Consider the following 24832-nt stretch of genomic DNA (forward strand, 5'->3'; position numbering starts at 1 on the left):
ATCGTTGCCTTTTATGTCACACGTGTAAGAGGTGACATATTCGTTAGGATTGGTCGTACCGTTGTATTTGGGAATTTCGGGCATACAGAACTTTTTGGGGATTGGCTTCGGTGCCGCACTCGATGGAAAAGGCTTTTGTATGAATTTTTTTGAATCAAGCCCTTTTATCATTGGCGGAGCTCCCGGGATTTGATCGACCCTGGCATTATACGTCTCCACCCTCTTGTCGTTGGCTTCGACTCGTTTCGTGAGTTCCTCGAGCAGTTTAGTAATTCCGGGATTAGTCCTCGATTCCTGCTCGTTAGATTTTACTATGGCAGGCTCTGTTCTGGGGGTGACCTCTCGAAGTGGGTTGGAAACCAGCCTGCTTTGTGCGCGAGTTTGGCTCTGTAGCTGAGCTATTGCTAATTGTTGGGCTTGTAACATCTCGAAGATCATGCGTAAGCTGGCCCTGATCTCCTCCGGTTTTTGGGTGTCTTGGGCTACGGATCGAGCACCGCCCTGAATGCTTCTTTCCGGTTCGGAATGCTGGTTTGCTTCCAAAGCAATTTGTGAATTGACATCTAGTGGTATTCCGGCTCGAATCTCGGGTAGTGCCAAGTTGTTGGTTTCATCTTGAAGGCCAGCTTCGTAATCGGTCGGCGAAGCCATTTGGTCGGTGGCTATTCGTAGCCGAACCTGAATTGAAGGTTATTTTCGGAAATAAGTGACCACTATTATCCTCGGCCCCACGGTGGGCGCCAAACTGTTTACCCGAAAAAAGGGATAGAGTTGAATTTATGCGCAGTTATGAAGATACGTGGTACAACTTAATACCGAATGTTAGGATAAATAAAAGTATGAATATAGATTGGAGAAAAACGTAATCTAGACCAATTAATTATGAACAGTGAAATTTAGGATTTAACAAAAAATAAAATCAATCTAAGAAACTAGAACGATCACTCTTGCTTGTAGAGGGGATAATATAATTTGTGATAGTGTAAGTCCTCCAATCGATCCCTTAAAAAAATGATAAACAAGTCCTTTTATAGTGAAGGGATTTGGCTCCAAGCATAATAAAATAAACATTCAGTAGGAAACCCATGATAAATCAGCTTTTCCATAATTTCTGCCAAGATTCCCTCTAGTGGGATTACAACGGCTTTTGTCTGCGAGCCCGATCTTGCTTAGAACCCTCGATTTTGGTTCGAGCTTGATTTCGGCTCGAACTTGTGATCTTGACTCGAGTTCGATCCCGGTTCGAGCCCTCGAACGGATTCCTGGTCGATGTAGGTTGGTTTTTGGATTATCTGCATGATAGATCTACCCGCGCCATGGTTCGATTCTTGTTCGAGTTTGATTATGATATCGATCTCAATACGGACCGGCCTTCCCAGGCTCTAGATTAGTTCGTGCTCCCCTCCCCCTTCGGGATCTTACTTCGATATATCACCCTTCGAACCATACCGGACATGCCAAATTCATTTCGACCGTATACAAACGGCATATAATATAGTGGCATATTAAGTGATTTGAGTGTAAAAATACTAAACTGTCCACATATATGAAAATTAAACCCAATAAGTGTTAGCTAGCTGTTAATGAGTGCTGAACCATATTTTATAGAGAAGAGTAAAACTTTTTGTTAATTGGATTCCTATTCTTTTCTTCATATTTCATACTGTCAGAGTGTCACTTTAGTTTTTAAAGTAGACAAATATCGAACCAGATCTGCAAATACTTGCAAAAAAGAGTATCTCACTTACCTAAACAATGATCTATGAGGCCGCATGAGTCAACACCGCCCCCAAACACCTTCAAAATCCCCCTAACGGCATTGCCAATATTTCTATTAAGTCTCATTTCATTAATACTCATTATGTGGAGCCAATTGCAGCCAAATTTAGAACTACGATAATGTAATAACTCCATCCCCCATTCCTATGTCATTGGCATTTATTATTCGGATTTAAATTATATATGCTACGGTACAAAGACTTTTATGCAATCAATATAATTTAACATGTAAGAATATACTAGTTACGTAGTATTTTTATCAAATTATCAATTAATATTTATCACAACGATTTACTTGTAATTATCTTATAAATTACCAATTAATTCTTATCATAAATCCTTAACGTAATTTGGTTTTATAATAATTTTTACATCATCAATACATAGAATACTGTTATATTTTCCTTCTTCTTCCTTTCACATTATTACAATACCATTTTGAATCCCCAAACCAAATGGTCTTTCTCCTCACACTTAGCCATTATTAACAACATAGTTTAAGTTTTATGCACCTATCGTGTAAAGTTTGTTTAAACCATCAGGTCACCTAAAAAGTAATTACAGTTAATTTTATTTAAAATAATTTAATTAATATTTTATACTCTATAAACGATATGTAACCTGGTATAATATGTTAAAAGTAGGGATGTTCAAAATCGTAACCATTAATCGAATCGAACCGATAATTTATTGGCTTATTGATATCGGATTATCGGGTAAGGTTGGTGAACGGATTCACATTTTATAATTAACGGCTTAACTGTTTGGGGGCGGATTACTCAATTTTATTATCGGATAAATCATTAACTCGTTAAGAATTTTTATATTTACACTTTTGCCCCTATGTTAGTGAAATCATTGGAATTCTATTTTCTCCTTTGTCGAGTAGATTGAATTTTAAAAAGAAAAAAATAAATAAAATCATTTAGCTTGGTATTATGCGATGTTATGTGAACATGAAGGCCTGATGCATTCATGTCATATTTTAAAGTACCTAAATAATTCAAAATAATTTAGAGATAAAGTTCCAGCCTTTTCTAGTTATTAGGAGCTTTGTCGGGTACAAATTACAAAGTGTTAACAGATTCTATCATGTAGCAACAAACTAGGATTGTTCAAATTTTTTTTATTTGATTTATCCGATAATACCAATCCGCCCGTTGTCTAATTGGATGGCTAGCGGATTATTATATTTATAATCTGATAACCGATAAGTCAAACCGTTAAACGTAATTATCCGCCCAATAAACACCCTTAGTTAAAAGTGACTTAATGATATAAAATATCTTTCATCGTTTAGGTATATAATTTAAACTCTTAACAATATAGTACTAATATTGTAGTAACTATGCATATAGTAAAACTAACACCTTCTCACATCACATGTCCAACTAGTAAATTACTTACACTAGTAATATTCTAATAACCATGCACATAGTGAACTACTCCAATCAGCTCCCCCAGTACCCAACTTGATCACTCACCTAGTTTTCATCCAACCCTTCTCAAATCTCTAAGCCTTAACCCCCCCCCCCCCGGGGGGGGGTTCCTCCTTACTTTCTTCTATAAACACCTCACCAACCAAAACTTACCCTTCAAACAGAGTAGGGGAGAGCCATAGCATTTGCACAAAACTCTCCTCTTTCATGGCGGGTTCTAACCCAACCCCTTATTATACTCCAACCTCCAAACACACAGCAGCTACCTACCATTCTCCTTTTCCTTTGAAAAGACCCAATCTTTACTCTTTAGTTGCCATCACTTTTCTCTGTTCTGCTTTTTACTTCACTGGTTTATGGCAAAATAGAGGCAGTAGCAGTGTCATCACCACTTCCAATATTGTCCACACTACCATCCCCTGTTTCCCATCTAAAAATACCTCCACCAATTCCCCTACTTCTTCTTCTTCTTCAAAATCCACCCAAAAACTAGACTTCACCACCCACCACTCCACCGACGACGGCGGAGGTGTTACACCTGATGATTCAATCAAAATTTACCCCCCTTGTGACATAAAGTACAGTGAGTACACCCCATGTGAAGACCCTGAAAGATCATTGAAATTCAACAGAAACAGATTGATATACAGAGAAAGGCATTGCCCAGAAAAGAAGGAACTTTTAAAATGCCGTATTCCTGCACCATATGGTTACAAGAATCCATTTAAATGGCCAATTAGTAGGGATCTTGCATGGTATGCTAATGTACCACACAAAGAATTGACAGTGGAAAAAGCTGTTCAAAACTGGATAAGATATGAAGGGGACAGGTTTAGATTTCCTGGTGGTGGGACTATGTTCCCTAATGGTGCGGATGCGTATATTGATGATATTGGCAAGTTGATTAATCTTAATGATGGTTCCATTAGAACCGCAATTGATACTGGCTGTGGGGTAATTTTCTTTCTCCTTCGTTTGGTCAATTTTTACTCTAAGAAACTTTTCCTTTTTTCCAAATTTTTTTTATAATCAGTTTTGTTCATAAATTTTTTAATATTTTTGGAATTTTTCCAAAAAAATGTTTTTAAAAATTTTGACTCAGATTACTCACAAAACTTAAAAAACAATCCAAATTTATATTCTTGTCCAAACACAACTCTAATTTTCAAATATCATTTTTACTTTTTTTTACTTTTTTGGAATTTTACAATTCTTATGTCCAAACGCCCACTTAATTGCTGATGCTAATTACAGATTTCTGGTATATTTCGATTTTCTTGTTTCAATATTTTTGGAGTGGGCATTGAATGCTTGAGAAAAATATTTCTGTTCTCCTTGTTATGGGTCCTTTACTTGGAATCTCCTTTCTCTCCGTGGATCTCCTCTCACTTGTTGATCTTTTCTATAATTAAAAAAAATCTTTTTCCGTAGAAAAAAATATCAACTTTTAGAAAAAGGTTAGTCACAATTGAGATGTCAATTAATTCTACACCTGGGAACTCCATGCACGACGTCTCGTTTTCCGCTGTGAATCTTTCTGCTAACAACAGATCTTTTGTTACTACTACTCTATTACGTAAAGAATCTTTCTTTTTTCTGATTTTTTTTTTTTTCATCATAGAAAGTTAATTTATTGAATTAACCAGTTATAAGGATGTTGAACAAGATAATATATATGTTATCATTTGGGTCTTCAATGGACAAATACAAAGTAATCAATAACTCGTATTAGCACGACATTAAATTGAAACCTAAACACAATCAAGTCTCTTAAAATTTTTAATTAATTAATGAAGTCCTTGGGGTTAATCTCCAAGTTCTTGTTCTGCTGACTCGTCTGATTATAGAAGTACCTCAGCAAGGACTCCGTCTCAATATCAATTCTCATTTAATTTCATTGTATTTTACTTGAACATTTTCATTAAAAGCTTAAGCTTGTTTAATTTATAAGCTTTTTTTTCTCTCAAGAAACTGCTATAATATATGCAGGTAGCGAGTTGGGGAGCTTACCTATTGTCCCGAAATATCATAGCCATATCATTTGCACCCAGGGATTCACATGAAGCACAAGTTCAATTTGCACTTGAGCGAGGAGTACCCGCTCTGATCGGAGTTATTGCCTCCAAGAGGCTTCCCTATCCATCTAGAGCTTTTGACATGGCGCATTGCTCTCGTTGTCTCATTCCGTGGGGCGAGTATGATGGTACATATTTGATTGAAGTTGATAGAGTCCTGAGACCTGGTGGATTTTGGATACTCTCTGGCCCTCCGATCCGCTGGAGAAAATATTGGAAAGGCTGGGCAAGAACAAGGGAAGACCTAAATGCTGAACAAAATAAAATTGAGCAGGTAGCTAAACGACTCTGCTGGAAAAAGTTTGTTGAAAAGGATGATATTGCTATATGGCAGAAGCCATACAATCATGTTAAGTGCACGGAATTTCGAAGGAGAGTAAAAAATCCACCAATGTGCCCTGTTCAGGATCCTGATAAAGCCTGGTTTGTTTGCCTTCTGACTTATTATTGTCACATTTGTATTATCCTATAGTCTTAGTATTGACAAATTCATGTCGATCTGATTTTTTTAGGTATACAAAAATTGAAACTTGTTTAACTCCCTTACCAGAAGTTTCAAGCGAAGAAGAGGTGGCTGGTGGTCAAGTGGAAAAGTGGCCTAAAAGATTACATGAGATACCACCGAGGATAAGCAGGGGAACGATAAATGGGGTCACGGAGGAAGATTTCCAGAAGGATTCTCAGCTATGGAAAAGAAGAGTTTCGTATTACAAGTCAGTGAATAGCCAGCTCGACCAACCAGAGAGATACAGGAATATTTTAGATATGAATGCATTCCTAGGTGGCTTTGCTGCTAAATTGGTTGATGATCCTGTTTGGGTGATGAATATAGTTCCTGTTGAAGCTAAGGTCAATACACTTGGTGTCATTTATGAAAGAGGATTAATTGGAACATACCAAAGCTGGTAATTACTATGCCTCCTTTGCTTTCTTCCCCCTACCCCGCCCCCTTCCCATTGCTGTAAATAGTGGTGGATCCCCAATAATTTGTTTGCCGGTTTGGCAGAACCCAATGATTTGGGGCTGTATATTGCAAAACAACTAGTATAGACAAAGTTAGATGTACATTTTAGTACAAATTCTCAATTCAGAATCTGTAACATTTAAATTCTGGATTTGCCACTGATAGTAATGCTTTGCAGTTGTAATTAATCACAAACTTTATTATTATAGGTGTGAGGCTATGTCAACATACCCACGAACATATGATCTTATTCATGCTGATTCAGTATTTACTCTCTACGAAAATAGGTAAATTTTGTTATTAGATGCTTCAATTAATTTCTGCAATCTAAAAGACCTTGTTAATTTACCTTCTTCGAGACTTCCTTTCTGATTATATATATTGGTGATTGTGTAACAGATGTGAAATGGAAAATATTATGCTTGAATTGGATAGGATATTAAGGCCAGAAGGAAGTGTAATAATCCGAGATGACGTAGATATATTGATCAAACTGAAGAGGATAGGGGATGGGCTGAACTGGGATAGTCAAATTATTGATCATGAAGATGGACCACTCGAAAGGGAGAAGCTTCTGTTTGCAGTAAAATCATATTGGACAGCGCCAACTGCTCAAGGATCTTAAGCTACTGTTTTTTAACCTTTCTTTCTTCAAAGTCTCCTGTCTTGTTCATCCTCTCTCACTCTCTTTTATTCTTTTACTTGTTAAGTTGTAGTATTACTTGCAAATTGTAAACTCTAGGGTTTTAGTGATTCTTCAGCAATTACAATCAAGTCATGAGTTCTATGCAAATGATAAGCAGAATTGCAACGCCGTGAAGTTAGTAGTTTAAATATCGTTTAACTTTGAGAACAGCGATGTAGAATGTGTTGAAACTCAAATGCATTGACTAAAGAGTCTACATCAGCGAGCAATGAATTCTATGTCAATAATGTACTTTATTCGATCTCTTGGTAGGAAGTGCTCTTGGGCTTACTCGAGGTTATTTTGACTAGAGGTTTCAAATTCTGGATGCTTATGAAAAAGGGAGAAGGCATAAGTTTTCCTTGAACCGATTACCAGCTATACATTTTACTTTTGCCGGTGTCCTAAAATCTATTCTTTCCCACCAGCGAGCGCACATTGAAAATGTCAAATATAGAAAGAAGCAAATCTTTTAGGGATTATTTCGTTCCTATACATTTGTTTACCCGTAAAACGGTACAGTTAAATTTATAACGTGGTTTATAGACAAACGAATCGATTTGATCCCAAAGTAATAAATAAATTAATTAATATGCAAGACTTAACGTTGAAATCGAGATAAGACAGCAAACAACTTAGTTCCGGAAACAAAGCTTCCGAAGACGACAATAAGAATATCAAAAGATTGAAAATAAAGTATTATTGAGCTTAGAATAAAGTTTGTCAGAATTTTTTCCTCTCTTACAATGATTGTTGAAGTCATTATTTATAGCTACACCTAGGGAACAAGGTCCTAGGATAAAGCTCCTCTTAAATGACAATTATGGGGGCCATTGATGTGTAACGACATGCTATGAATGCCAAAATTCTCTATAACAGATTGTGCATTTAATATTGAGGAATATTCTTCATTGAATGTTATCGGGTGACAAATATTCATTTGTCCTTGTTAGAACTATTCCCTTCGGGTCTTCCCGGTACCAACCGAAGTTGCTGTCCCCGGTCTTGGTTTCCACTTGCCTCATTTCTGTCCGTTTCGGGTTCCACATGTCGCTCTATTATTCGAGTATTTAATATGAACCGATTTTACCCTATACAGATCATCCCCCTGCTTTCTGGTGGCACATCTTTGTGTCATCGAGAAGTTGATGAAGATACCTTTATTGTGTTGAAACTCAAATGCATTGACTAAAGAGTCTACATCAGCGAGCAATGAATTCTATGTCAATACTGTACTTTATTTGATCTCTTGGTAGGAAGTGCTCTTGGGCTTACTCGAGGTTATTTTGACTAGAGGTTTCAAATTTTGGATGCTTAGGAAAAAGGGAGAAGGCATAAGTTTTCCTTGAACCGATTACCAGTTATACATTTTACTTTTGCCGGTGTCCTAAAATCTATTCTTTCCCACCAGCGAGCGCACATTGAAAATGTCAAATATAGAAAGAAGCAAATCTTTTAGGGATTATTTCGTTCCTATACATTTGTTTACCCGTAAAATGGTACAGTTAAATTTATAACGTGGTTTATAAAAAAACGAATCGATTTGATCCCAAAGTAATAAATAAATTAATTAATATGCAAGACTTAGCGTTGAAATCGAGATAAAATAGCAAACAACTTAGTTCCGGAAACAAGGCTTCCGAAGACAACAATAAGAATATCAAAAGATTGAAAATAAAGTATTATTGAGCTTAGAATAAAGTTTGTCAGAATTATTTCCTCTCTTACAATGATTGTTGAAGTCATTATTTATAGCTACACCTAGGGAACAAGGTCCTAGGATAAAACCCCTCTTAAATGACAATTATGGGGGCCATTGATGTGTAACGACATGCTATTTAATATTGTCAAAATTCTCTATAACGGATTGTGTATTTAATATTGAGGAATATTCCTCATTGAATGCTATCGGGTGACAAATATTCATTTGTTCTTGTTAGCACTATTCCCTTCGGGTCTTCCCGGTGCCAACCGAAGCTGCTGCCCCCGGTCTTGGTTTCCACTTGCCTCATTTCTGTCCGTCTCGGGTTCCACGTGTCGCTCTATTATTCGAGTATTTAATATGAACCGATTTTACCCTATACAGATAATCCCCCTGCTTTCTGGTGGTACATCTTTGTGTCATCGAGAAGTTGATGAAGATACCTTTCTTGGCGGGAAAGTTTCTGATCCCTTCTGAAAAGCTTCTGACACTTGATTAGACGCACGTCTCTCAACATTTAATACCCTGAACATGCGTCATTCCACGATTTAGAAATATTTTTGTTGGTTCACGAGGTAATCATGGCCACGGTTTTAGACGCCTATTTCTTTACATATATGCCTAATTCTTCTTCTTTTACACTTCACAGTTCTTCAAACTCTCTCAACTTCTTTGCATTCAACTCTTTCTTGCTTTCACTCTTCTTTAATCTTCTTTTTCAAAGAACTCTTATTTCCTTCTGCCAACCATGGCTTCCCTCTCCAAGAACTCAAGTTCTCTTAAAAGTAAAGAAAACACCGATGATATTGCCCCTCCTACAGTGAGTACCATCATTCCTAGAAGACTCAACACAGCCAAGGACTTCGAAGAGAAGTTTCCTTCTACAAGCTCTCGTACATGGGCTATTGGTGTGTACCCTTCTTCCATCCGTCCTTCTAGCATTCCTGATGTGAAAGAGGATTGTGATTGTCATGATCTGAACAACATCACTCCCGAGCTGGTGGGGCGAGTAACCTTCCCTAAGAAGGGCTTTATGTACGTTTATACGTACCCATTTACTTTGGGTACATTTTCTTTGAGTGGGGGAATTGACCCCATGATTTTGGAGCTATGCCACAGATACCAAATTTGTTTGGCACAGGTGGGCCCTTCGTTGTGGCGAACAGTAGCCTGTCTACGGAAGCTGTGCTAGGAGACGAAGGAAGAGCTCACCTTAGCTCGCGTGATGAACCTCTACTCCCCAACAGTTTTTGTGGGGAGTAATAAACTTTAGCAAACGTGGCCACCGTGCTTTACTTACCAGCATGGATGGCGACAATGACTGAGGATGGATGGAGCGGTTCGTTGTTGTTTCCACCAGGGATATCATCCTGGCCACTACTCCATCTTTTCCTGAGTCATGGACTCATACACGTAAGTTTAAAGCATATCTTTTCTCTGAAAAAAGGTTGTTTTGCGTTGCCACTGATCCCTCTCTTTTTACTATTTCAACAACTCGGTGGACACCACCAAGGGTTGAAGGCTTGAACTAGTGGGTTTTGAAGATTCTGGACATTACCACACCTGAGACCCGCCGGTGGAAAGAAATAACCCCTAAATACGAGTGGAAGGCCAAATATCATGGTAAGTGACTTACGAAACTAGTCTTGTCTTTATCTCATTTTTGTGTATAAGAAAATTGGTTAACTTATTTTTGTGTTGCATTCAGGACTTCCGTAGGGCTCTGTTACCATCCCCAAGGAGGATGTTTTGGCTGATCCCGCGAGGCTATGAGGTTGACGAAGGAGGCCTTCACCCAAACAAGTGCTACCGGATCCGCTTCCGGTGCAACTGCTTCCTCTCGGAGTCTCCGGCCAGATAGCAAGCAACAAAAAAAACAGCACTCTTCCTCGACCGAGGGAAAAAATAAAAAGGTAGAGAAGACCGTACCGGAGCCAGCCGTTGTTATTGTGATGATTGATGATGATGGGGAAGCCAGTGATGAATGGGCTTCCTTACAAAGGAGACAATGACCTCCATCAGCTCAACAGAATGCTTAGTCTGAAGAGCTTATAACCCCAACCAAGGACGATGCCTAAGCGCTCTGGGTAGAGTTTGGCTTAGTGGAGAATGCCAATTCTCCCTTTTCAGTCCCAACTGCTGCTCCCGGTACTATGAGGATGAGTACTAGGCCTCTTCTGTCTTTGGTTGATGAGCAACCTACAACCAGCACTGCCTTTGCCGCAGCTACTTCTCAACCTGTAACTCTATCAACTTCATCTCCTTCCAGCCCGGTCATACCTTCATTACCAGCAACTGTTATATCTCCCTCATCGACAACGGGCACCCGAGATGAGGATGTCCCTCCTCCCCAGACCATGGGAATTTGGGGCACAACTATTCGTCCCCCCTCTGTATATTCTCATAGGAGGAAGAATGTCTCCTTCTCGATCTCTACCGAGTGCGATCTGCTCTCTCGGCCGGTGAAACTCACCAATTACATGAAGCTGCTGGCTTCATAGAAAGACAAGAAGAAAATACACTCTCTTTCGAGGGAATGTATGATAAATAATTCCATGCATAACGCAGCAGCGGTATGGTACTAATTTGTTTTTGCTGTCTATTTTCTCTTAATTTGTTATGATAGGATTTCTAACTTGGGTGTTTGCTTTGCAGGCTAGCTTCCTCGCTTTCGATGGCCTTCAGAAGTTGGTCATTGATAAAGCAAGGCTTACGTTCGAGCGAGATCAACTATTGGCCGAGAGGTTCCAAGTTACTGCTCGCCTCCCAGCACTGGAAGCATAAGCTGCTTAAGCCGGCGAATTGAAGGCTCGGTTACAGCAGAGCAAGAAAGAAGTGATGACCCTTAGACAAGAAGCGTCCAAGTTAAGTGTACAATTTCAAGAAGCCAAGGCTAAATGGTCTGAGGTCCAAAATGTTGTACTTGCTGCTGCCGAGCGTGAGACTGTCTCTACTAAGAGATTGAATTACTAGGAGGCAGCCTTGAACTCCAAAGTTGAAGAGGTTGTTGCTGCTAAGGAGAGGCATGCCTAGATGGAAGAGAAGTATAAGAGGGTCATGGAACACAATAAGGTTCATATAACCCCTATCTGTGACTTGATCGCAGCCTTATGGCCACAAGATCTGAGTGGGATGGCTTTTCGACCGAGGTTGATCGGCTTAATCAGAACTCTAGTGCCGAGTAGGTTCCCTCACTATTGAGAAAACATACTCTTTGTATAGCAAGTGGAGAAAAACCTTGGAAGAGGCCAAGGCGGGCGTCATTGAATTTGATGCCAAAATCGCCAAAGCCCGAGAGCTGGAGTTAACCGCTCGGAGGCGCCTCCCGGCTCGGCCTGATGCAACTGACTCTTCTGGTTCCGGTTTTGAGTTCTCAGGAACCGAGGAGGAACTTGAAGAAGATAATGATGAAGGCCAAGATCCCGAGCCGATGACAGACCCAGCTTCTTCTCCTGGGGGCGCAGATGCTTCTCTTCCCCTGAGTTTTGGGGATGTAGTAGTTTAGCTTTTTTCTTCATTGTTTTCTTATCATACTTTTGTATTTGTGCTACGTGGCACATTTGATATATAAAAGTACTTTTTACATATCATGTTTATAAAAAGCACTTGAAGAGGACGTCTCATGTTCATTCAGGCACTAGCATTTGAAGTACTTGATTAACTTCCAAATGATAAAATTAATGCATCGTTTGAACAGGAAACAAGATAAAAATAAAAGGACTTTCTTTTGTTCCTTTTATCTTCAAAAGTACATAAGCATTCGTTTTGCAGAAAAAGAAATTTCTATTACTTGTGGCTAATTTGTACAACTTATTTCTATGGGGCTGGCTGCGCAGTCCCCGGTCCCGATGAGACATTTTTGTTCCCGAATTTCATAGTCTCAGTTTCTGTGGCAATCAGGTTGCCGTATTCTCATGTCATTCCCCCCAGTGTTCGAATGCGAATTGGAACATTGGAAGTCGTTCTCCTTTGAGGATTCCACTAGTGAATGGTTGGATAATCTTTGATTCGATAGCAAGCTTCGTTTCCGGTTAGGAACTTTGCTACCGAGCCTAAGATTATCTAATCACCCCTAGTGTCTTGTAGTGAAGAAGAACTCATGAACGGTCGAATAGCTTTTGGTCCAGTTGCAAGCTTTGTTTCCCGTTAGGAACTTTGCTATCGAGCAAAAAACTATCTTACCATTCCGCAGTAGTTTGTTGTTTTCATGCCTTGTCATTTAAAGGTCTTGTTTCTGTTGATGGTCTTTCCTTCATAGTATGCTTTCCGTTGCTGCTTCGTTAAAAACCTTGCCAAAAAAACCCAATTGGGACAAACACTGGACGAAGGGAAAAAAAGTACAACGCATACTTTCAGTATAAGCGGTGCTCATCAACAATAGTAACTTTTAAGGTGTGACACATTCCAATTGCTCGACAATTTTACTCCATCTTGGTTTTCCAGTTCATATGATCCTTTCCCCGTGACAGCTGAAACCCGGTAGGGGCCTTCCCAAGTCAGACCTAGCTTCCCTACTTTGAGCTCTCGGGTGTTTTGAGTCACTTTTCTTAAAACCAAATCTCCCACTTTAAAATAATGGAGATTGGCTCTTCGATTATAGTATCTTTCCATTCTTTATTTCTGGGCCACCATCCTTATGTGCGCCAAGTCCCTGCGTTTGTCAAACAACTCCAATTTGACTAGAAATGCTTCGTTGTTTGTTTCTTCATCTGCCCGGAAGTATCTCATGGGAGGGTCTCCCACTTCCGCCAGGATCAGGGCTTCTGCTCTGTATACAATAGAAAAATGTGTCTCTCCCGTGCTTGACTTAGCCGTTGTCCGATATGCCCATAGTACTCCCAGTAACTCTTCGGGCCATTTGCCTTTGGCTGCTTCCAATATCTTTTTGAGATTTTGAATAATCACCTTGTTGGTCGACTCTTCTTGGCTATTTGTGCTCGGATGGTATGGTGAAGATATGATCCTTTTGATTTTCAAATCCTCAAGAAATTTTGTGACCTTTGTTCCTATGTATTGTGGCCCGTTGTCGCAGGCTATCTCATTTGGTATTCCGAACCTGCAAATCATGTTCTCCCACAGCAAATAGACCACTTTGCGCTTGCCGATTTTCTGGTAAGGACCTACTTCAACGCACTTAGAGAAGTAGTTAGTTAAAATCAAAAGAATCCTTACCTTACCAGGAGCCGGCGACAGTGGACCGACTATGTCCGTCCCCTATTTCATGAATGGCCATGGCAATAATACCGAATGCAATAGTTCTGCCGGTTGGTGTACTAACGGCATATGGAATTGACACTTGTCGCATTTTTGAATGAACTCCTTAGCGTCTTGTTCCATCCGGGGCCAGTAGTAATCTGCCCTAACTAATTTTAACACTAATGAGTCCGCACCTGAGTGATTTCCATAAGCTCATTCGTGAACTTCTCTCATGATGTAATTGGCCTCGGAAGGCTCCTAAACATCGGGCCAACGGGCCTTGGAACAACGTTTTATACAATTGGCCTCCCTAAAAGCTATAGCGACCTATTTTGGTGCAGAGTGCCCGGGATGCCTTCGGGTCCTCAGGCAGTTTGCCGTGCTCATGGAAGTCGATGATTTCATTTCTCAAGTCCCTAACCAAGTTGTTCGCATTTACTTCATAATAACTATCCACATCCAATACCTAATGCATGAGCTGTACGATCATACCGAAATTTAATCCCTTCATTTCCGTGGAGAGCCCATATTGGCCAGTACGTCTTCTTCTAAGCTTTCTTCTCTTGGAATGTGGGTAATTGACCATTCCTTGAACCGTGCGACCAAAGTCTAAAATTTTGCCACATATTGTTACATGCATTCCTTTTTGGTGTCGAAGATACCGTATACCTAATTAACCACTAGTTGGGAATCATATTTTATTTCAATTACCTCGGAGTCTAGCCCCCGGGCCAGTTCAAGTCCTGCAATCAAAGCCTCATACTTGGTTTCATTATTAGTCAATGGAACATTTTTCAAATTGGAAGCTCCATCCGAGAACAAGGTCCAAACTTGTAATGTCATTTCCGACACCATCACCTCTTCTTTGGTGGCCAAAGGCAGCAGTCCGGGACTGAAATCGGCCATGAAGTTGGCCAAAACTTACGATTTGATCACAATCCTGGGTTTGTACTCGATGTCAAATTCACTTATTTCGACTGCCCACTTGGCCAGTCGACCTGGCAATTCAGGTTTGTGAAGGATATTATGCAGGGCAAAAGTTGTCACCACGACTATCAGGTGGCATTGAAAATAAGGCCTAAGCTTTCGGGGGGCGACTACGAGAGCTAAGGCCAATGTTTTGAGGTGTGGCTAGCGAGTTTCCACTCTTGTTAAAATTTTGCTAACGTAATAGATAGGAGATTGCGTACCTTCATCTTCCTGGACTAGGACACCACTTACCACTACCTCCAAGACCTCTAAGTAAATTAGCAACCGTTTACCTTCCTCCGATTTCGATAGTAACAAAGGACTTGATAAATACCTTGTCAAGTCTTTTAGGGCCTGCTGGCATTCCAGAGTCCATTCGAAGTTGTTCTTCTTCTTCAGAAGTGAGAAAAAGTGATGGCATTTTTTCGAAGACCGGGAAATGAATCTTCTTAGAGTGGCTAGTCGTCCAGTTAACCTTTGGACTTCTTTCACATTTGACAGCTAGTCGGGAATCCATCGATGGCTTTAATTTTATCGGGATTGACTTTGATCCCCCTTTGTGACACCAGGAAACCCAAATATTTACTGGAGCTGACTCCAAATGCACACATTTCGGGGTTAAGCTTCATGTTATGCTTCCTTAGGATGTAAAACGTTTATTGCGGGTGTTTCAAATGGTCACCTACATTCAAATACTTAACTAGCATATCATCTATGTAAACTTCCATTGTTTTCCCTATTTGCTTTTCAAACATTTTGTTCACGAGCCTCTCATAAGTGGTGTAATGATCCGACCGGTTGTTTTACTTTCTAGAATCCCATTCCCCTAAATAAGACTCCCCATATGTGCTTTTACTATTTTATGACTTGCGGGGATGGTTAGTTTTGGATTTAAAAGGGTTCGAGTTGAAATCGGAACACTTAGTTCCTTATTATTGGCTTAAAAGGGTTAAGTTTGACTTGGGTCAACATTTGTAATAAATAACCTCGGAACCGGTATTCGCCGGTCCCAATAGGTTCGTATGATGATTTTAAACTTGGGCGTATGTTCGGATCGGGTTTTGGATGACCCGGGAGCGTTTCGACGCTTAATATTGAAAGTTGGCACATTGAAGGCTTTTCAAGTTCTTTAAATTTGGTTTGAAGTTGATTTTGGTGTTATTGAGGTCTGTTTGGAATCCGCGCCCGGGAATAGTTATGTATGGTTATTAAAGACTTGCACGCAAAATTTGGTATCATTCTGAGTAGTTTAAGTATGATTCGGCGCGTTCGGAGTGAGTTGGAAGAACTTGAAGTTCATAAGTTGATTCTATTTGGTTTTGGATTGTGATTCTTAGTTTTGATATTGTTTTCCGTGTTCCAAGGGGTCGAACAAGTCTATTTTATGATTTTGAACTTGTTGGTATGTTTAGATGAGGCCTCGAGGGGCTCGAATGCCATTCAGATGATGCGCGGAACTCGTTTGGACTTTGAAGAATTTGCTGAAGCAGCAGGGCTTCTGGTACGTTCGCATCTCCGAAGGATTTGGCCGCAGGTGCGGCACCACAGAAGCGGCTGGTTAGTCGCAGATGCGAAACCGGGCTGCATGGGATGAGTTCGCAGGTGCGCAACCACAGAAGCGATCAATGATCCGCAAAAGCGGCATGGCACGGACTGCCTAGTGATCACAGAAGTGAGGCAGGGACCGCACCTACGAAGGCGCATGTGCGAGGTAGGCGATCGCAGAAGCGGGGAAGGTCACAGGTGCGACGCATATGCCGTAGAAGCGGGCTCACAGAAGCGAGCTATTGTCCGCATAAGCAAAGGAGGCAGACCTGGGCTTGGTCTGCACCTGCAAGGCTTTGTCCGTAGAAGCGGAGCCGCAGGTGCGACAGTGGCACCGCATGTGCGAAAACCACTGGGCAATGAGGTTCATTTAAGTCGGGATTTAGGCCATTTTGTGACTCATTTCTTTCATATCTTTGGTGATTTTGGAGCTTCTTGGAGAGGGTTTTTCACCTAGCTATTGAAGATAAGTAATTGCTATCCAATATAAGTTAAATACATAGATTATGGGTAGATTTTAACATGTAAAATTATGAAAATTATGGGTTTAGTTGAAAAACCTGTGTTTTGATAAATATGGGATTTAACCACGAAAATGATTATGGAATTGGGTGAAAATGATATATTTGAGTTCGTGAGGTTATGGGTAACAATTATCTTTGAAATTTTCTGGAATCGAGGGTACGTGGGCCTAGGAGTGAATTTTAGGAATCTTCCAATTAGGGGTGAGTAATTAACCCAATAGTTAAATTATGAACTTTTGAGTATATATTGGTTTATTTATATAATGTTTGGCTACTTTCGGGTTGTTTGGCACCAAGTTGAATATTTAGAGCGTATTTGTGGACCGGAAGTGAGCTTGAGAAGGAGGTAAGTCTCTTGCCTAACCTTGTAAGAGGGAACTCATCCGCTTAAGTGTATTTGTTTTGTTGTGAATTCTTTGTGTGGGGAGCTACATACACACTAGGTGATGAGATTCCGTGCGTAGCTATATTCCATGAGATGTCTGGGTAGTCTTAGATTTACATCATGCTTTAATTGTACTGTCATGCTTGTTGTGCATATTAATTATCCTAAATAGAGCTAAGACTAGGGATTTTAAAGTTGAAAACTTCCAAGTTAGATTTCTTATTTGGGGAAAGAATTTAGGAAAACTTAATAACTTTAAGAAATACATGTCCTCTCGCGTCGCAAGTACCTCCGCGAGCGATGTAAACTTCTCTATTCTCATGGGAGTGGGTCGTTCGCCTCGGTAGTATATTAGATGCATCTATGGTTTGTGCCATTCGACCCTCACCAGTGCACACAATATTTTGGATTGGGTAGTACGACTCGGCATAAATCGTGCGTGATAAATTCTCGAAACCCGATTACACTTGATATTATGTTATGAGTTGAGAGGTATAATTTATTTAATAACCGGAAGTGATTTGGAACTAGTATGTGTTAGATGAATATTTTGGAATTTATTATTAGTTAAAGAATCATTTATTCATTGCTTGTTATTGTGTTATTATTGTTATTTATTTCCATATTCCATAACTGTTTAGAGTTTCTGCATTTTTTTATTGGCCCACAGTAAGTGTCAATGTCGACCCCTCGTCATTACTTCTTCGAGGTTAGACTAGAAACGTACTGGGTACATGCTGTTTATGTACTCACGCTAAACTTCTGCACTAATCGTGCAGGATCTGTGGCAGGTACATCTGGTAGTCATTCTGGCGCGCACTCCCGATACCCCGAGGCTTAGTGGTGAGCTACTTTCGAGTCCGTTCTGCAGTACCAAGAGTCTCTCTTTTGCATTTACTTTCTGTCTACTCTAGTTCAAACAGTAGTTTAGTGTTTTGTATATTCTACTAGTAGCTCATACACCTGTGACATCAAGTCTTGAAAATATGCTAGTAGACATTTGATGGTGTTTGAGTATTTATTACACCACACTTGCTCTCATGTTTATTTACGCTTTATTTTATTGAATTTTTCATCTCCTACTTACTTAATAAATAAAAATCAACTATTTTGAAATTGTTAAAAAGAATAAATACATGGCTAGTTCACTGTTGGCTTGCCTAGTGGCTACGTTGGGTGACATCATGACGTAAAGGAAAAATTGGGTCGTGACAACATGGTATCAGAGCACTAGGTTCACGTAGGTCTCATAATATATGAGCAAGCGTAATAGAGTCTTGCATATCGGTGCGGAGACGTCCGTACTTTTCTTTGAGAGGATATAGGGTGTTAGGAAACTACTCTTTCTTCATCTCCTATCGTGCAGTTGATGTTGTGAAAAGTATCTTTCTATTATTTTCTCACATATGGTGAGAACGCGTGCGGCAGATATACTCGACCATGGAGGAGCTGCTCCCCTTGTTGCTAGAGGCCAAGGGAAGGCTCCAGCTCATGGTAGAGGACAAGGACGTCCTAGAGTTGCTCCAGTTATGCCACTAGTGGATCCACTGGAGGATCCTTATATTGAGGAGTAGGGCGAGGTACCTGCAGCAGAGCCAGCCCCAGCGGATTTCATGTCCACACCAGTATTCCAGGAGGTCATGGGTCATATGCTGCGGTTCATGGCTTCTATGACTCATGCTCGTTTATTTCCTGTAGATCCAGCCATATCCTAGGCGGGAGGGGGAGCACAGACCCCTACCACCCAGGATCCTGGGCATGCAGCTGTCGTATATCAGACCCCGGATGCACTACTTGTGGGCGGAGCCCAGCCAGTTGCAACAACCATACCTTGGCCAGACCAGCTGCGGCCAGTGAGCCGCAGAAGCTATTGGATAGATAGACCATGCTACATCCTCATGTCTTTGGAGGTAAGTGACATGAGGACCCTCAGGACTTTATTGATCATTGCAGGGACAGACTGCACAACATGAGGATATTGGTGTCCCACGGGGTGGACTTTACCACTTTTCACCTAGAGGGCAGGGCCTGTAGGTGGTGGAAATCATATCTCCTCGGCAAACCAACATGTTCTCCTCCCTTGACTTGGGAATAGTTCACACGTATCTTTCTGGATAGATACATTCCACCCTCTTAGAGAGAAGAGTTGCGATTTCAGTTCGAGCAGCTCCAGCAAGGTCAGATATCAGTGACCGACTATGAGGCAAGATTCTCTGAGTTGTCTCGCCATGCACTGATGATACTTCCCACCGATGCAGAGAGAGTGCGGATATTTGTTTCCGGTTTGCACTTTGGTATCCAAGCCACTATGGTCCGAGAGGTTAAGATGGGGACTTCTTACGAGCTAGTTGTGGAGATAGCTCGGAGGATCGAGGGTGTTCATCAGCGAAGCCGAGAGCGGGTGCCGAGGGACAAGTGGTTCCATTATTATGGAGGCTTTAGTTATGCTCCGTCTGGGGATAGAGGTCAGCTTGGTAGGGGTCAGTCTAGCAAGCCCACATATCAAACACCACTGCCTTCTCGGGATGCTCTGGTGCGGCCCTATTTCAGCGCCATGCCATAGAGCTCCTACTGCCCACTAGCTATTCAGGGTTCCTCTAGTGGGTATTCAGGCCATCGGGGTCAGACTTCAGATCAACAGTTCATCATCCCGAGGGGTTGTTATGAGTGCGAGGATCCTGGCCACATGAAGAGGTTTTGTACCAGCGTTCGGGGCAAGGTAGTACAACAGGGTCATCAGCCTTTGATTACAGCACCAGCTTCCGCACCAGTCGTCCGGCCGCCCAGAGGCAAAGGGCAGGTGGGTAGGGGCCATCCTAGAGGTGGAGGCCAGTCACATAGATGCCAGTCAGGTGGCGCTCCAACTAGCTTCTATGCTTTTCCAGCCAGACCAGATGTAGTAGCCTCAGATGCCGTGATCACATATATCATTTCTGCTTGCGGTAGGGAAGCTTCAATACTATTTGATCTAGAGTCTACATATTTATATGTTTTATCTCTGTTTGCTCATTTCCTGGGTGTTCCTTGCGAGTCCTTTGGTACTCCTGTATATGTGTCCATGCAGTGGGTGATTTTTTTGTGGTGCATCGGATCTATCGGTCTTGTATCATGTCATTCTGTGGTTATGAGACTATAGCAGATCTTCTGTTGCTTGATATGAGCGACTTTGAGGTCATCCTGGGCATGTATTGGTTTTCTCCGTATCATGCCATCCTTGATTGCCATGCCAAGACTGTTACCTTGGCAATGCCAGAGTTGCCTAGATTAGAGTGGAAGGGTTCTTCTGTCAATGCATCTAGTCGGGTTATCGCTTTTCTGAAGGCTCGACACATGGTCGAGAAGGGTTGTTTGGCTTATCTAGATTATATTTGGGATACTACTACGGAGACTCCGACAATTGATTCAATGTCCGTGGTTTGGGAGTTCTCCGATGTGTTTCCTTCTGATCTTCCAGGCATGCCACCAGATTGTGATATTGATTTTTATATTGATTTGGCTCCAGGTACCCAGCCTATCTCTATTCCACTATACCGCATGGCTCCAAAAGAGTTTAAGGATTTGAAAGAACAACTTGAGGAGTTGCTAGCAAAGGGGTTTGTCAGACTGAGTGTGTCACCTTGGGGTACACCGGTGTTATCCGTGAAGAAGAAAGATGGGACTATGCGGATGTGCATTGATTACCGCCAGTTGAACAAAGTTATCATTAGGAACAAGTACTCGTTGCTGCGTATTGATGATTTGTTTGACCAGTTACAGGGTGCCAGGGTGTTCTCTAAGATTGACCTGAGATCGGGGTACCACTAGTTTAAGATTCATGATTTGGATGTTCCGAAGACGTCTTTCTAGACTAGATATGGACACTCTGAGTTTTTAGTGATGTCTTTCGGTTTGACTAATGCTCTGACGACGTTTATGGATTTGATAAACCGGGTCTTCAGGCAGTATATTGACTCGTTTGTCATTGTCTTCATTGATGACATTTTGATCTACTCATATTGCATGGAAGAGCACGAGCAGCATTTGAGTGTGGTTCTTTAGACCTTGCGGGAACAGAAGCTATATGCTAAGTTCTCCAAGTGTGAGTTTTGGTTAGATTTTGTGGCATTCTTGGGGCATGTTATATTAGGCGAGGATATTAAGGTAGACCCCAAGAATATCGAGGTAGTTTAGAGTTGGCCTCGTCCTACCACAACGACGGAGATCAGGAGCTTCTTGGGGTTAGCTAGTTATTATCATCAGTTTATGGAGGGCTTCTAATCTATTGCAACACCTTTGACTAGATTGACCCATAAGGGTGCTCCATTCCAATGGTCCAATGATTGCGAGGCGAGCTTTCAGAAGCTCAAGACCGCCTTAACTTCAGCACCTATGTTAGTGTTGCCTTTCGGTTCAGAGATGTATACTGTGTATTGCGATGCTTCACGCATTGTCCTGGGTTGTATATTGATGCAGCATATGCTTCATGTCAGCAGAAGCCCCACGAGAAGAATTACCCCGTACATGATTTGGAGTTGGCCGCGATAGTTTATATGCTCTCAAGATCTAGAGGCACTATCTTTATGGGGTGTCCTGTGAGGTTTACACCAATCATCACAGCTTGCAACATTTGTTCAAGCAGAGGGACGTCAATTTGAGGTAGCGCAGGTGGATTGAGTTACTAAAAGATTATGATATTACTATCCTTTATCATCTGGGCAAGGCGAATGTGGTTGTGGATGCCTTGAGTAGAAAGGCGAAGAGTATGGGTAGTTTGGCATTCATTTCAGCAGAGGAGAAACCATTAGCTTTGGACATTCAGTCCTTAGCTAACAGAGCCTAACCGAGTTCTTGCATTCGTCGTCGCCCAGTCTTCACTATTTAAACAGATCAAGGCTCGTTAGTTTGACGATCCGCACTTATCGGTTCTCAGAGAGACGGTACTACAAGGTGGTGCCAAGGAGGTTACTATCGGTGAGGATGGTGTTCTGTGACTCCAGGGTCATCTATGTGTCCTTAATGTTGATGGATTGAGGGAAAAGATTTTAGATGAGGCATAGAGTTCTCGATATTCTATTCATCCAGGTGCTACAAAGATGTATCGTGACCCGAGGCATCATTATTGGTGGCGGGGGATGAAGAAGGACATAGTTGAGTATGTGGCGAGGTCCCTAAATTGACAGCAGGTTAAGTACGAGCATCAGAGGCCAGGTGGCCTACCCCAACAGATGGTTATACCTGAGTGGAAATGGGAGCGCATTGCAATAGACTTCTTAGTTAGGTTGCCGCTGACCTTGAGGAAATTTGATGCAGTTTGGGTCATTGTCGACATGTTGACCAAGTAGGCACACTTCATTCCGGTTGTGACCACGTATTCCTCAGAGAGATTGGCCCGGATTTACATTCAGGAGATTGTTCGGTTGCATGGTGTGCATGTTTCCATTATATCAGATAGAGGCCCTCAGTTTACTTCGCATTTTCGAAGGGCAGTACAGAGTGAGTTGGGGACCAGGGTAAAGCTTAGCACAACCTTTCATCCGCAGACCGACGGGCAGTCGGAGTGGACAATTCAGATCTTGGAGGATATGCTCAGAGCATGTGTGATTTACTTTGAAGGTTAGTTGGATCGATTCTTGCCTTTGGCCGAGTATGCTTACAACAACAGTTATCAATCCAGCATCGAGATAGCTCTATTTGAGGCTTTATATGGTCAACGATGTCGTTCGCCCATCGGATGGTTTAAGCCCGGTGAGGCTAAGCTATATGGTAATGCCTTGGTGAAGGATGCCTTGGAAAAGTTAAAGTTGATTCAGGAGCGACTTCACACAGCACAGTCTAGACAGAAGAGTTATGCGGATCAGAAGGCATGTGATTTATCATTTATGGTGGGCGAGAAGGTTTTCTTGAAAGTCTCGTCGATGAAGGGAATTATGAGGTTCGGGAAAAATGGCAAGTTGATCCCAAGATTTATAGGTCCATTTGAAGTGTTGAGACGAGTTGGGGATTTTTCTTATGAGTTTGCTTTGGCTCCCAGTCTATCGGGAGTTCATCTGTTCTTCTATGTGTCTATGCTTCGGAAGGATCATGCCAACAGGTCGCATGTGTTAGACCACAACACGGTTCAGCTAGATGAGAGTCTACATTTCGAGAAGGAGCCAGTTGCCATTGTGGACAGGCAGGTTCGCCAGTTGAGGTCCAAGAAGATTTCTACTGTAAAAGTTCAGTGGAGGGGTAAACCAGTTGAGGTCCAGGTTCGCATGTAAAAGTAGGACATGCGGTGCAGATAACCACACTTATTCAGCACTCCAGGTACGATTCTAGACCCGTTTGAGGGCGAACGTTTGTTTAAGAGGTGGGGAATGTAATGACCCGACCGGTCATTTTACTTTATCAAACCCTGTTCCCCTAAATAAGACTCCCCGTATGTGCTTTTACTGTTTTATGACTTGCGGGGATGGTTAGTTCGGGATTTGGAAGGGTTCGGGTTGAAATCGGAACACTTAGTTTCTTATTATTGGCTTAAAAGGGTTAAGTTTGACTTGGGTCAACATTAGTAATAAACGACTTTGGAACCGGGATTCTCTGGTCCCAACAGCTTCGTATGATGATTTTGTACTTAGACGTATGTTCAGATCGGGTTTTGGATGACTCGGGAGCGTTTCGACGCTTAATATTGAAAGTTGACACATTGAAGGTTTTTTAAGTTCTTTAATTTTGGTTTGAAGTTGATTTTGGTTTTATCGAGGTCTGTTTGGGATTCTGAGCCCCGGAATAGTTCCGTATGGTAATTTAATACTTGCACGCAAAATTTGGTGTCATTCCGAGTAGTTTAAGTATGATTCGGCGCGTTCAGAGTGAGTTGGAAGAACTTGAAGTTCATAGGTTCATTCTATTTGGTTTTGGGTTGTGATTCTTAGTTTTGATGTTGTTTTTTGTGTTTTGAGGGTTCGAGCGAGTCTGTTTTATGATTTCGAACTTGCTTGTATGTTTAGATGATGCGCGAAACTCGTTTGGACTTGGAAGAATTTGCTGAAGTAGCAGGGCTTTTGGCGCGTTCGCACCTGTGAAGGATTTGACCGCAGGTGGGCATCGCAGAAGCGGCTAGTTAGCCGTAGGTGCGAAACTAAGATGAGTCCGCAGGTGCGGACAAGGGGGCGAAGGTGCGCGATCACAGCAGCGTTCAATGGTCCGCATAAGCGGCATGGCATGGAATGAGAAGTGATCGCAGAAGCGAGGTAGGGACCGCACCTGCGAAGGCGACGGGTGTGAGGCAGGCGATGGAAAAAGCGGGGAAAGTCGCAGGTGTGATGCGTACGCCGCAGAATCGGGCTCGCAGAAGTGAGTCGTTGTCCGCAGAAGCGAAGGAGGCAGACCTGGGCTTGATCCGCACCCGCGAGGTTTTGTCCGCAGAAGCGGAGCCGCAGGTGCGACAGTGGCACTGTAGGTGCGAAAACCGCTGGGTAGTGACATTCATTTAAGTCGGTACTTGGGCCAATTTTTGACTCATTTCTTTCATCTCTTGGGCGATTTTGGAGCTTCTTGGAGAGGGGTTTTCACCTAGCTATGGAAGGTAAGTAATTTCTATCTAATGTA

General features: G+C 41.7%; 3 protein-coding genes across 3 annotated transcripts; 2 read left to right on the top strand and 1 right to left on the bottom strand.

The window, feature by feature from the left end:
- The first annotated feature begins 3354 nt into the window (after nt 1-3354).
- Nucleotides 3355-7050, top strand: LOC104116965 (probable methyltransferase PMT15). The gene is made up of 5 exons (XM_009627925.4): nt 3355-4172; nt 5208-5716; nt 5806-6198; nt 6467-6544; nt 6657-7050. The coding sequence occupies exons 1-5, from the start codon at nt 3426-3428 to the stop codon at nt 6880-6882; spliced, it is 1953 nt and encodes a 650-aa protein (XP_009626220.1). The 5' UTR covers nt 3355-3425; the 3' UTR covers nt 6883-7050.
- A 6208-nt stretch (nt 7051-13258) lies between these two features.
- Nucleotides 13259-15230, bottom strand: LOC138892712 (uncharacterized). The gene is made up of 2 exons (XM_070176448.1): nt 15103-15230; nt 13259-13700 (listed from the first exon to the last, which is right to left on the bottom strand). The coding sequence occupies exons 1-2, from the start codon at nt 15228-15230 to the stop codon at nt 13259-13261; spliced, it is 570 nt and encodes a 189-aa protein (XP_070032549.1).
- A 1026-nt stretch (nt 15231-16256) lies between these two features.
- On the top strand, nt 16257-23502 carry LOC138892713 (uncharacterized). The gene is made up of 5 exons (XM_070176449.1): nt 16257-16310; nt 19401-19743; nt 20328-20885; nt 22691-22752; nt 22861-23502. The coding sequence occupies exons 1-5, from the start codon at nt 16257-16259 to the stop codon at nt 23500-23502; spliced, it is 1659 nt and encodes a 552-aa protein (XP_070032550.1).
- Nucleotides 23503-24832: the final 1330 nt, after the last annotated feature.

Source organism: Nicotiana tomentosiformis, chromosome 5, assembly GCF_000390325.3.
Source record: "Nicotiana tomentosiformis chromosome 5, ASM39032v3, whole genome shotgun sequence".
Classification (NCBI taxonomy): domain Eukaryota; kingdom Viridiplantae; phylum Streptophyta; class Magnoliopsida; order Solanales; family Solanaceae; genus Nicotiana; species Nicotiana tomentosiformis.

Excerpts from the sequence above, each read along its gene's own strand:
- LOC104116965 (XM_009627925.4), top strand. The coding sequence starts at position 3,426 with ATGGCGGGTTCTAACCCAACCCCTTATTATACTCCAACCTCCAAACAC. Across the intron at positions 6,199-6,466 it reads ATTGGAACATACCAAAGCTG|GTGTGAGGCTATGTCAACAT; the intron begins GTAATTACTATG and ends TTATTATTATAG. Across the intron at positions 6,545-6,656 it reads TTTACTCTCTACGAAAATAG|ATGTGAAATGGAAAATATTA; the intron begins GTAAATTTTGTT and ends ATTGTGTAACAG.
- LOC138892713 (XM_070176449.1), top strand. The coding sequence starts at position 16,257 with ATGCGCGGAACTCGTTTGGACTTTGAAGAATTTGCTGAAGCAGCAGGG. Across the intron at positions 16,311-19,400 it reads CTGAAGCAGCAGGGCTTCTG|AGAGAAGAGTTGCGATTTCA; the intron begins GTACGTTCGCAT and ends CCACCCTCTTAG. Across the intron at positions 20,886-22,690 it reads ACTGAGTGTGTCACCTTGGG|ATAGAGGCCCTCAGTTTACT; the intron begins GTACACCGGTGT and ends CCATTATATCAG.
- LOC138892712 (XM_070176448.1), bottom strand. The coding sequence starts at position 15,230 with ATGCCATCACTTTTTCTCACTTCTGAAGAAGAAGAACAACTTCGAATG. Across the intron at positions 13,701-15,102 it reads ACTATCGAAATCGGAGGAAG|GTTCGGAATACCAAATGAGA; the intron begins GTAAACGGTTGC and ends CATGATTTGCAG.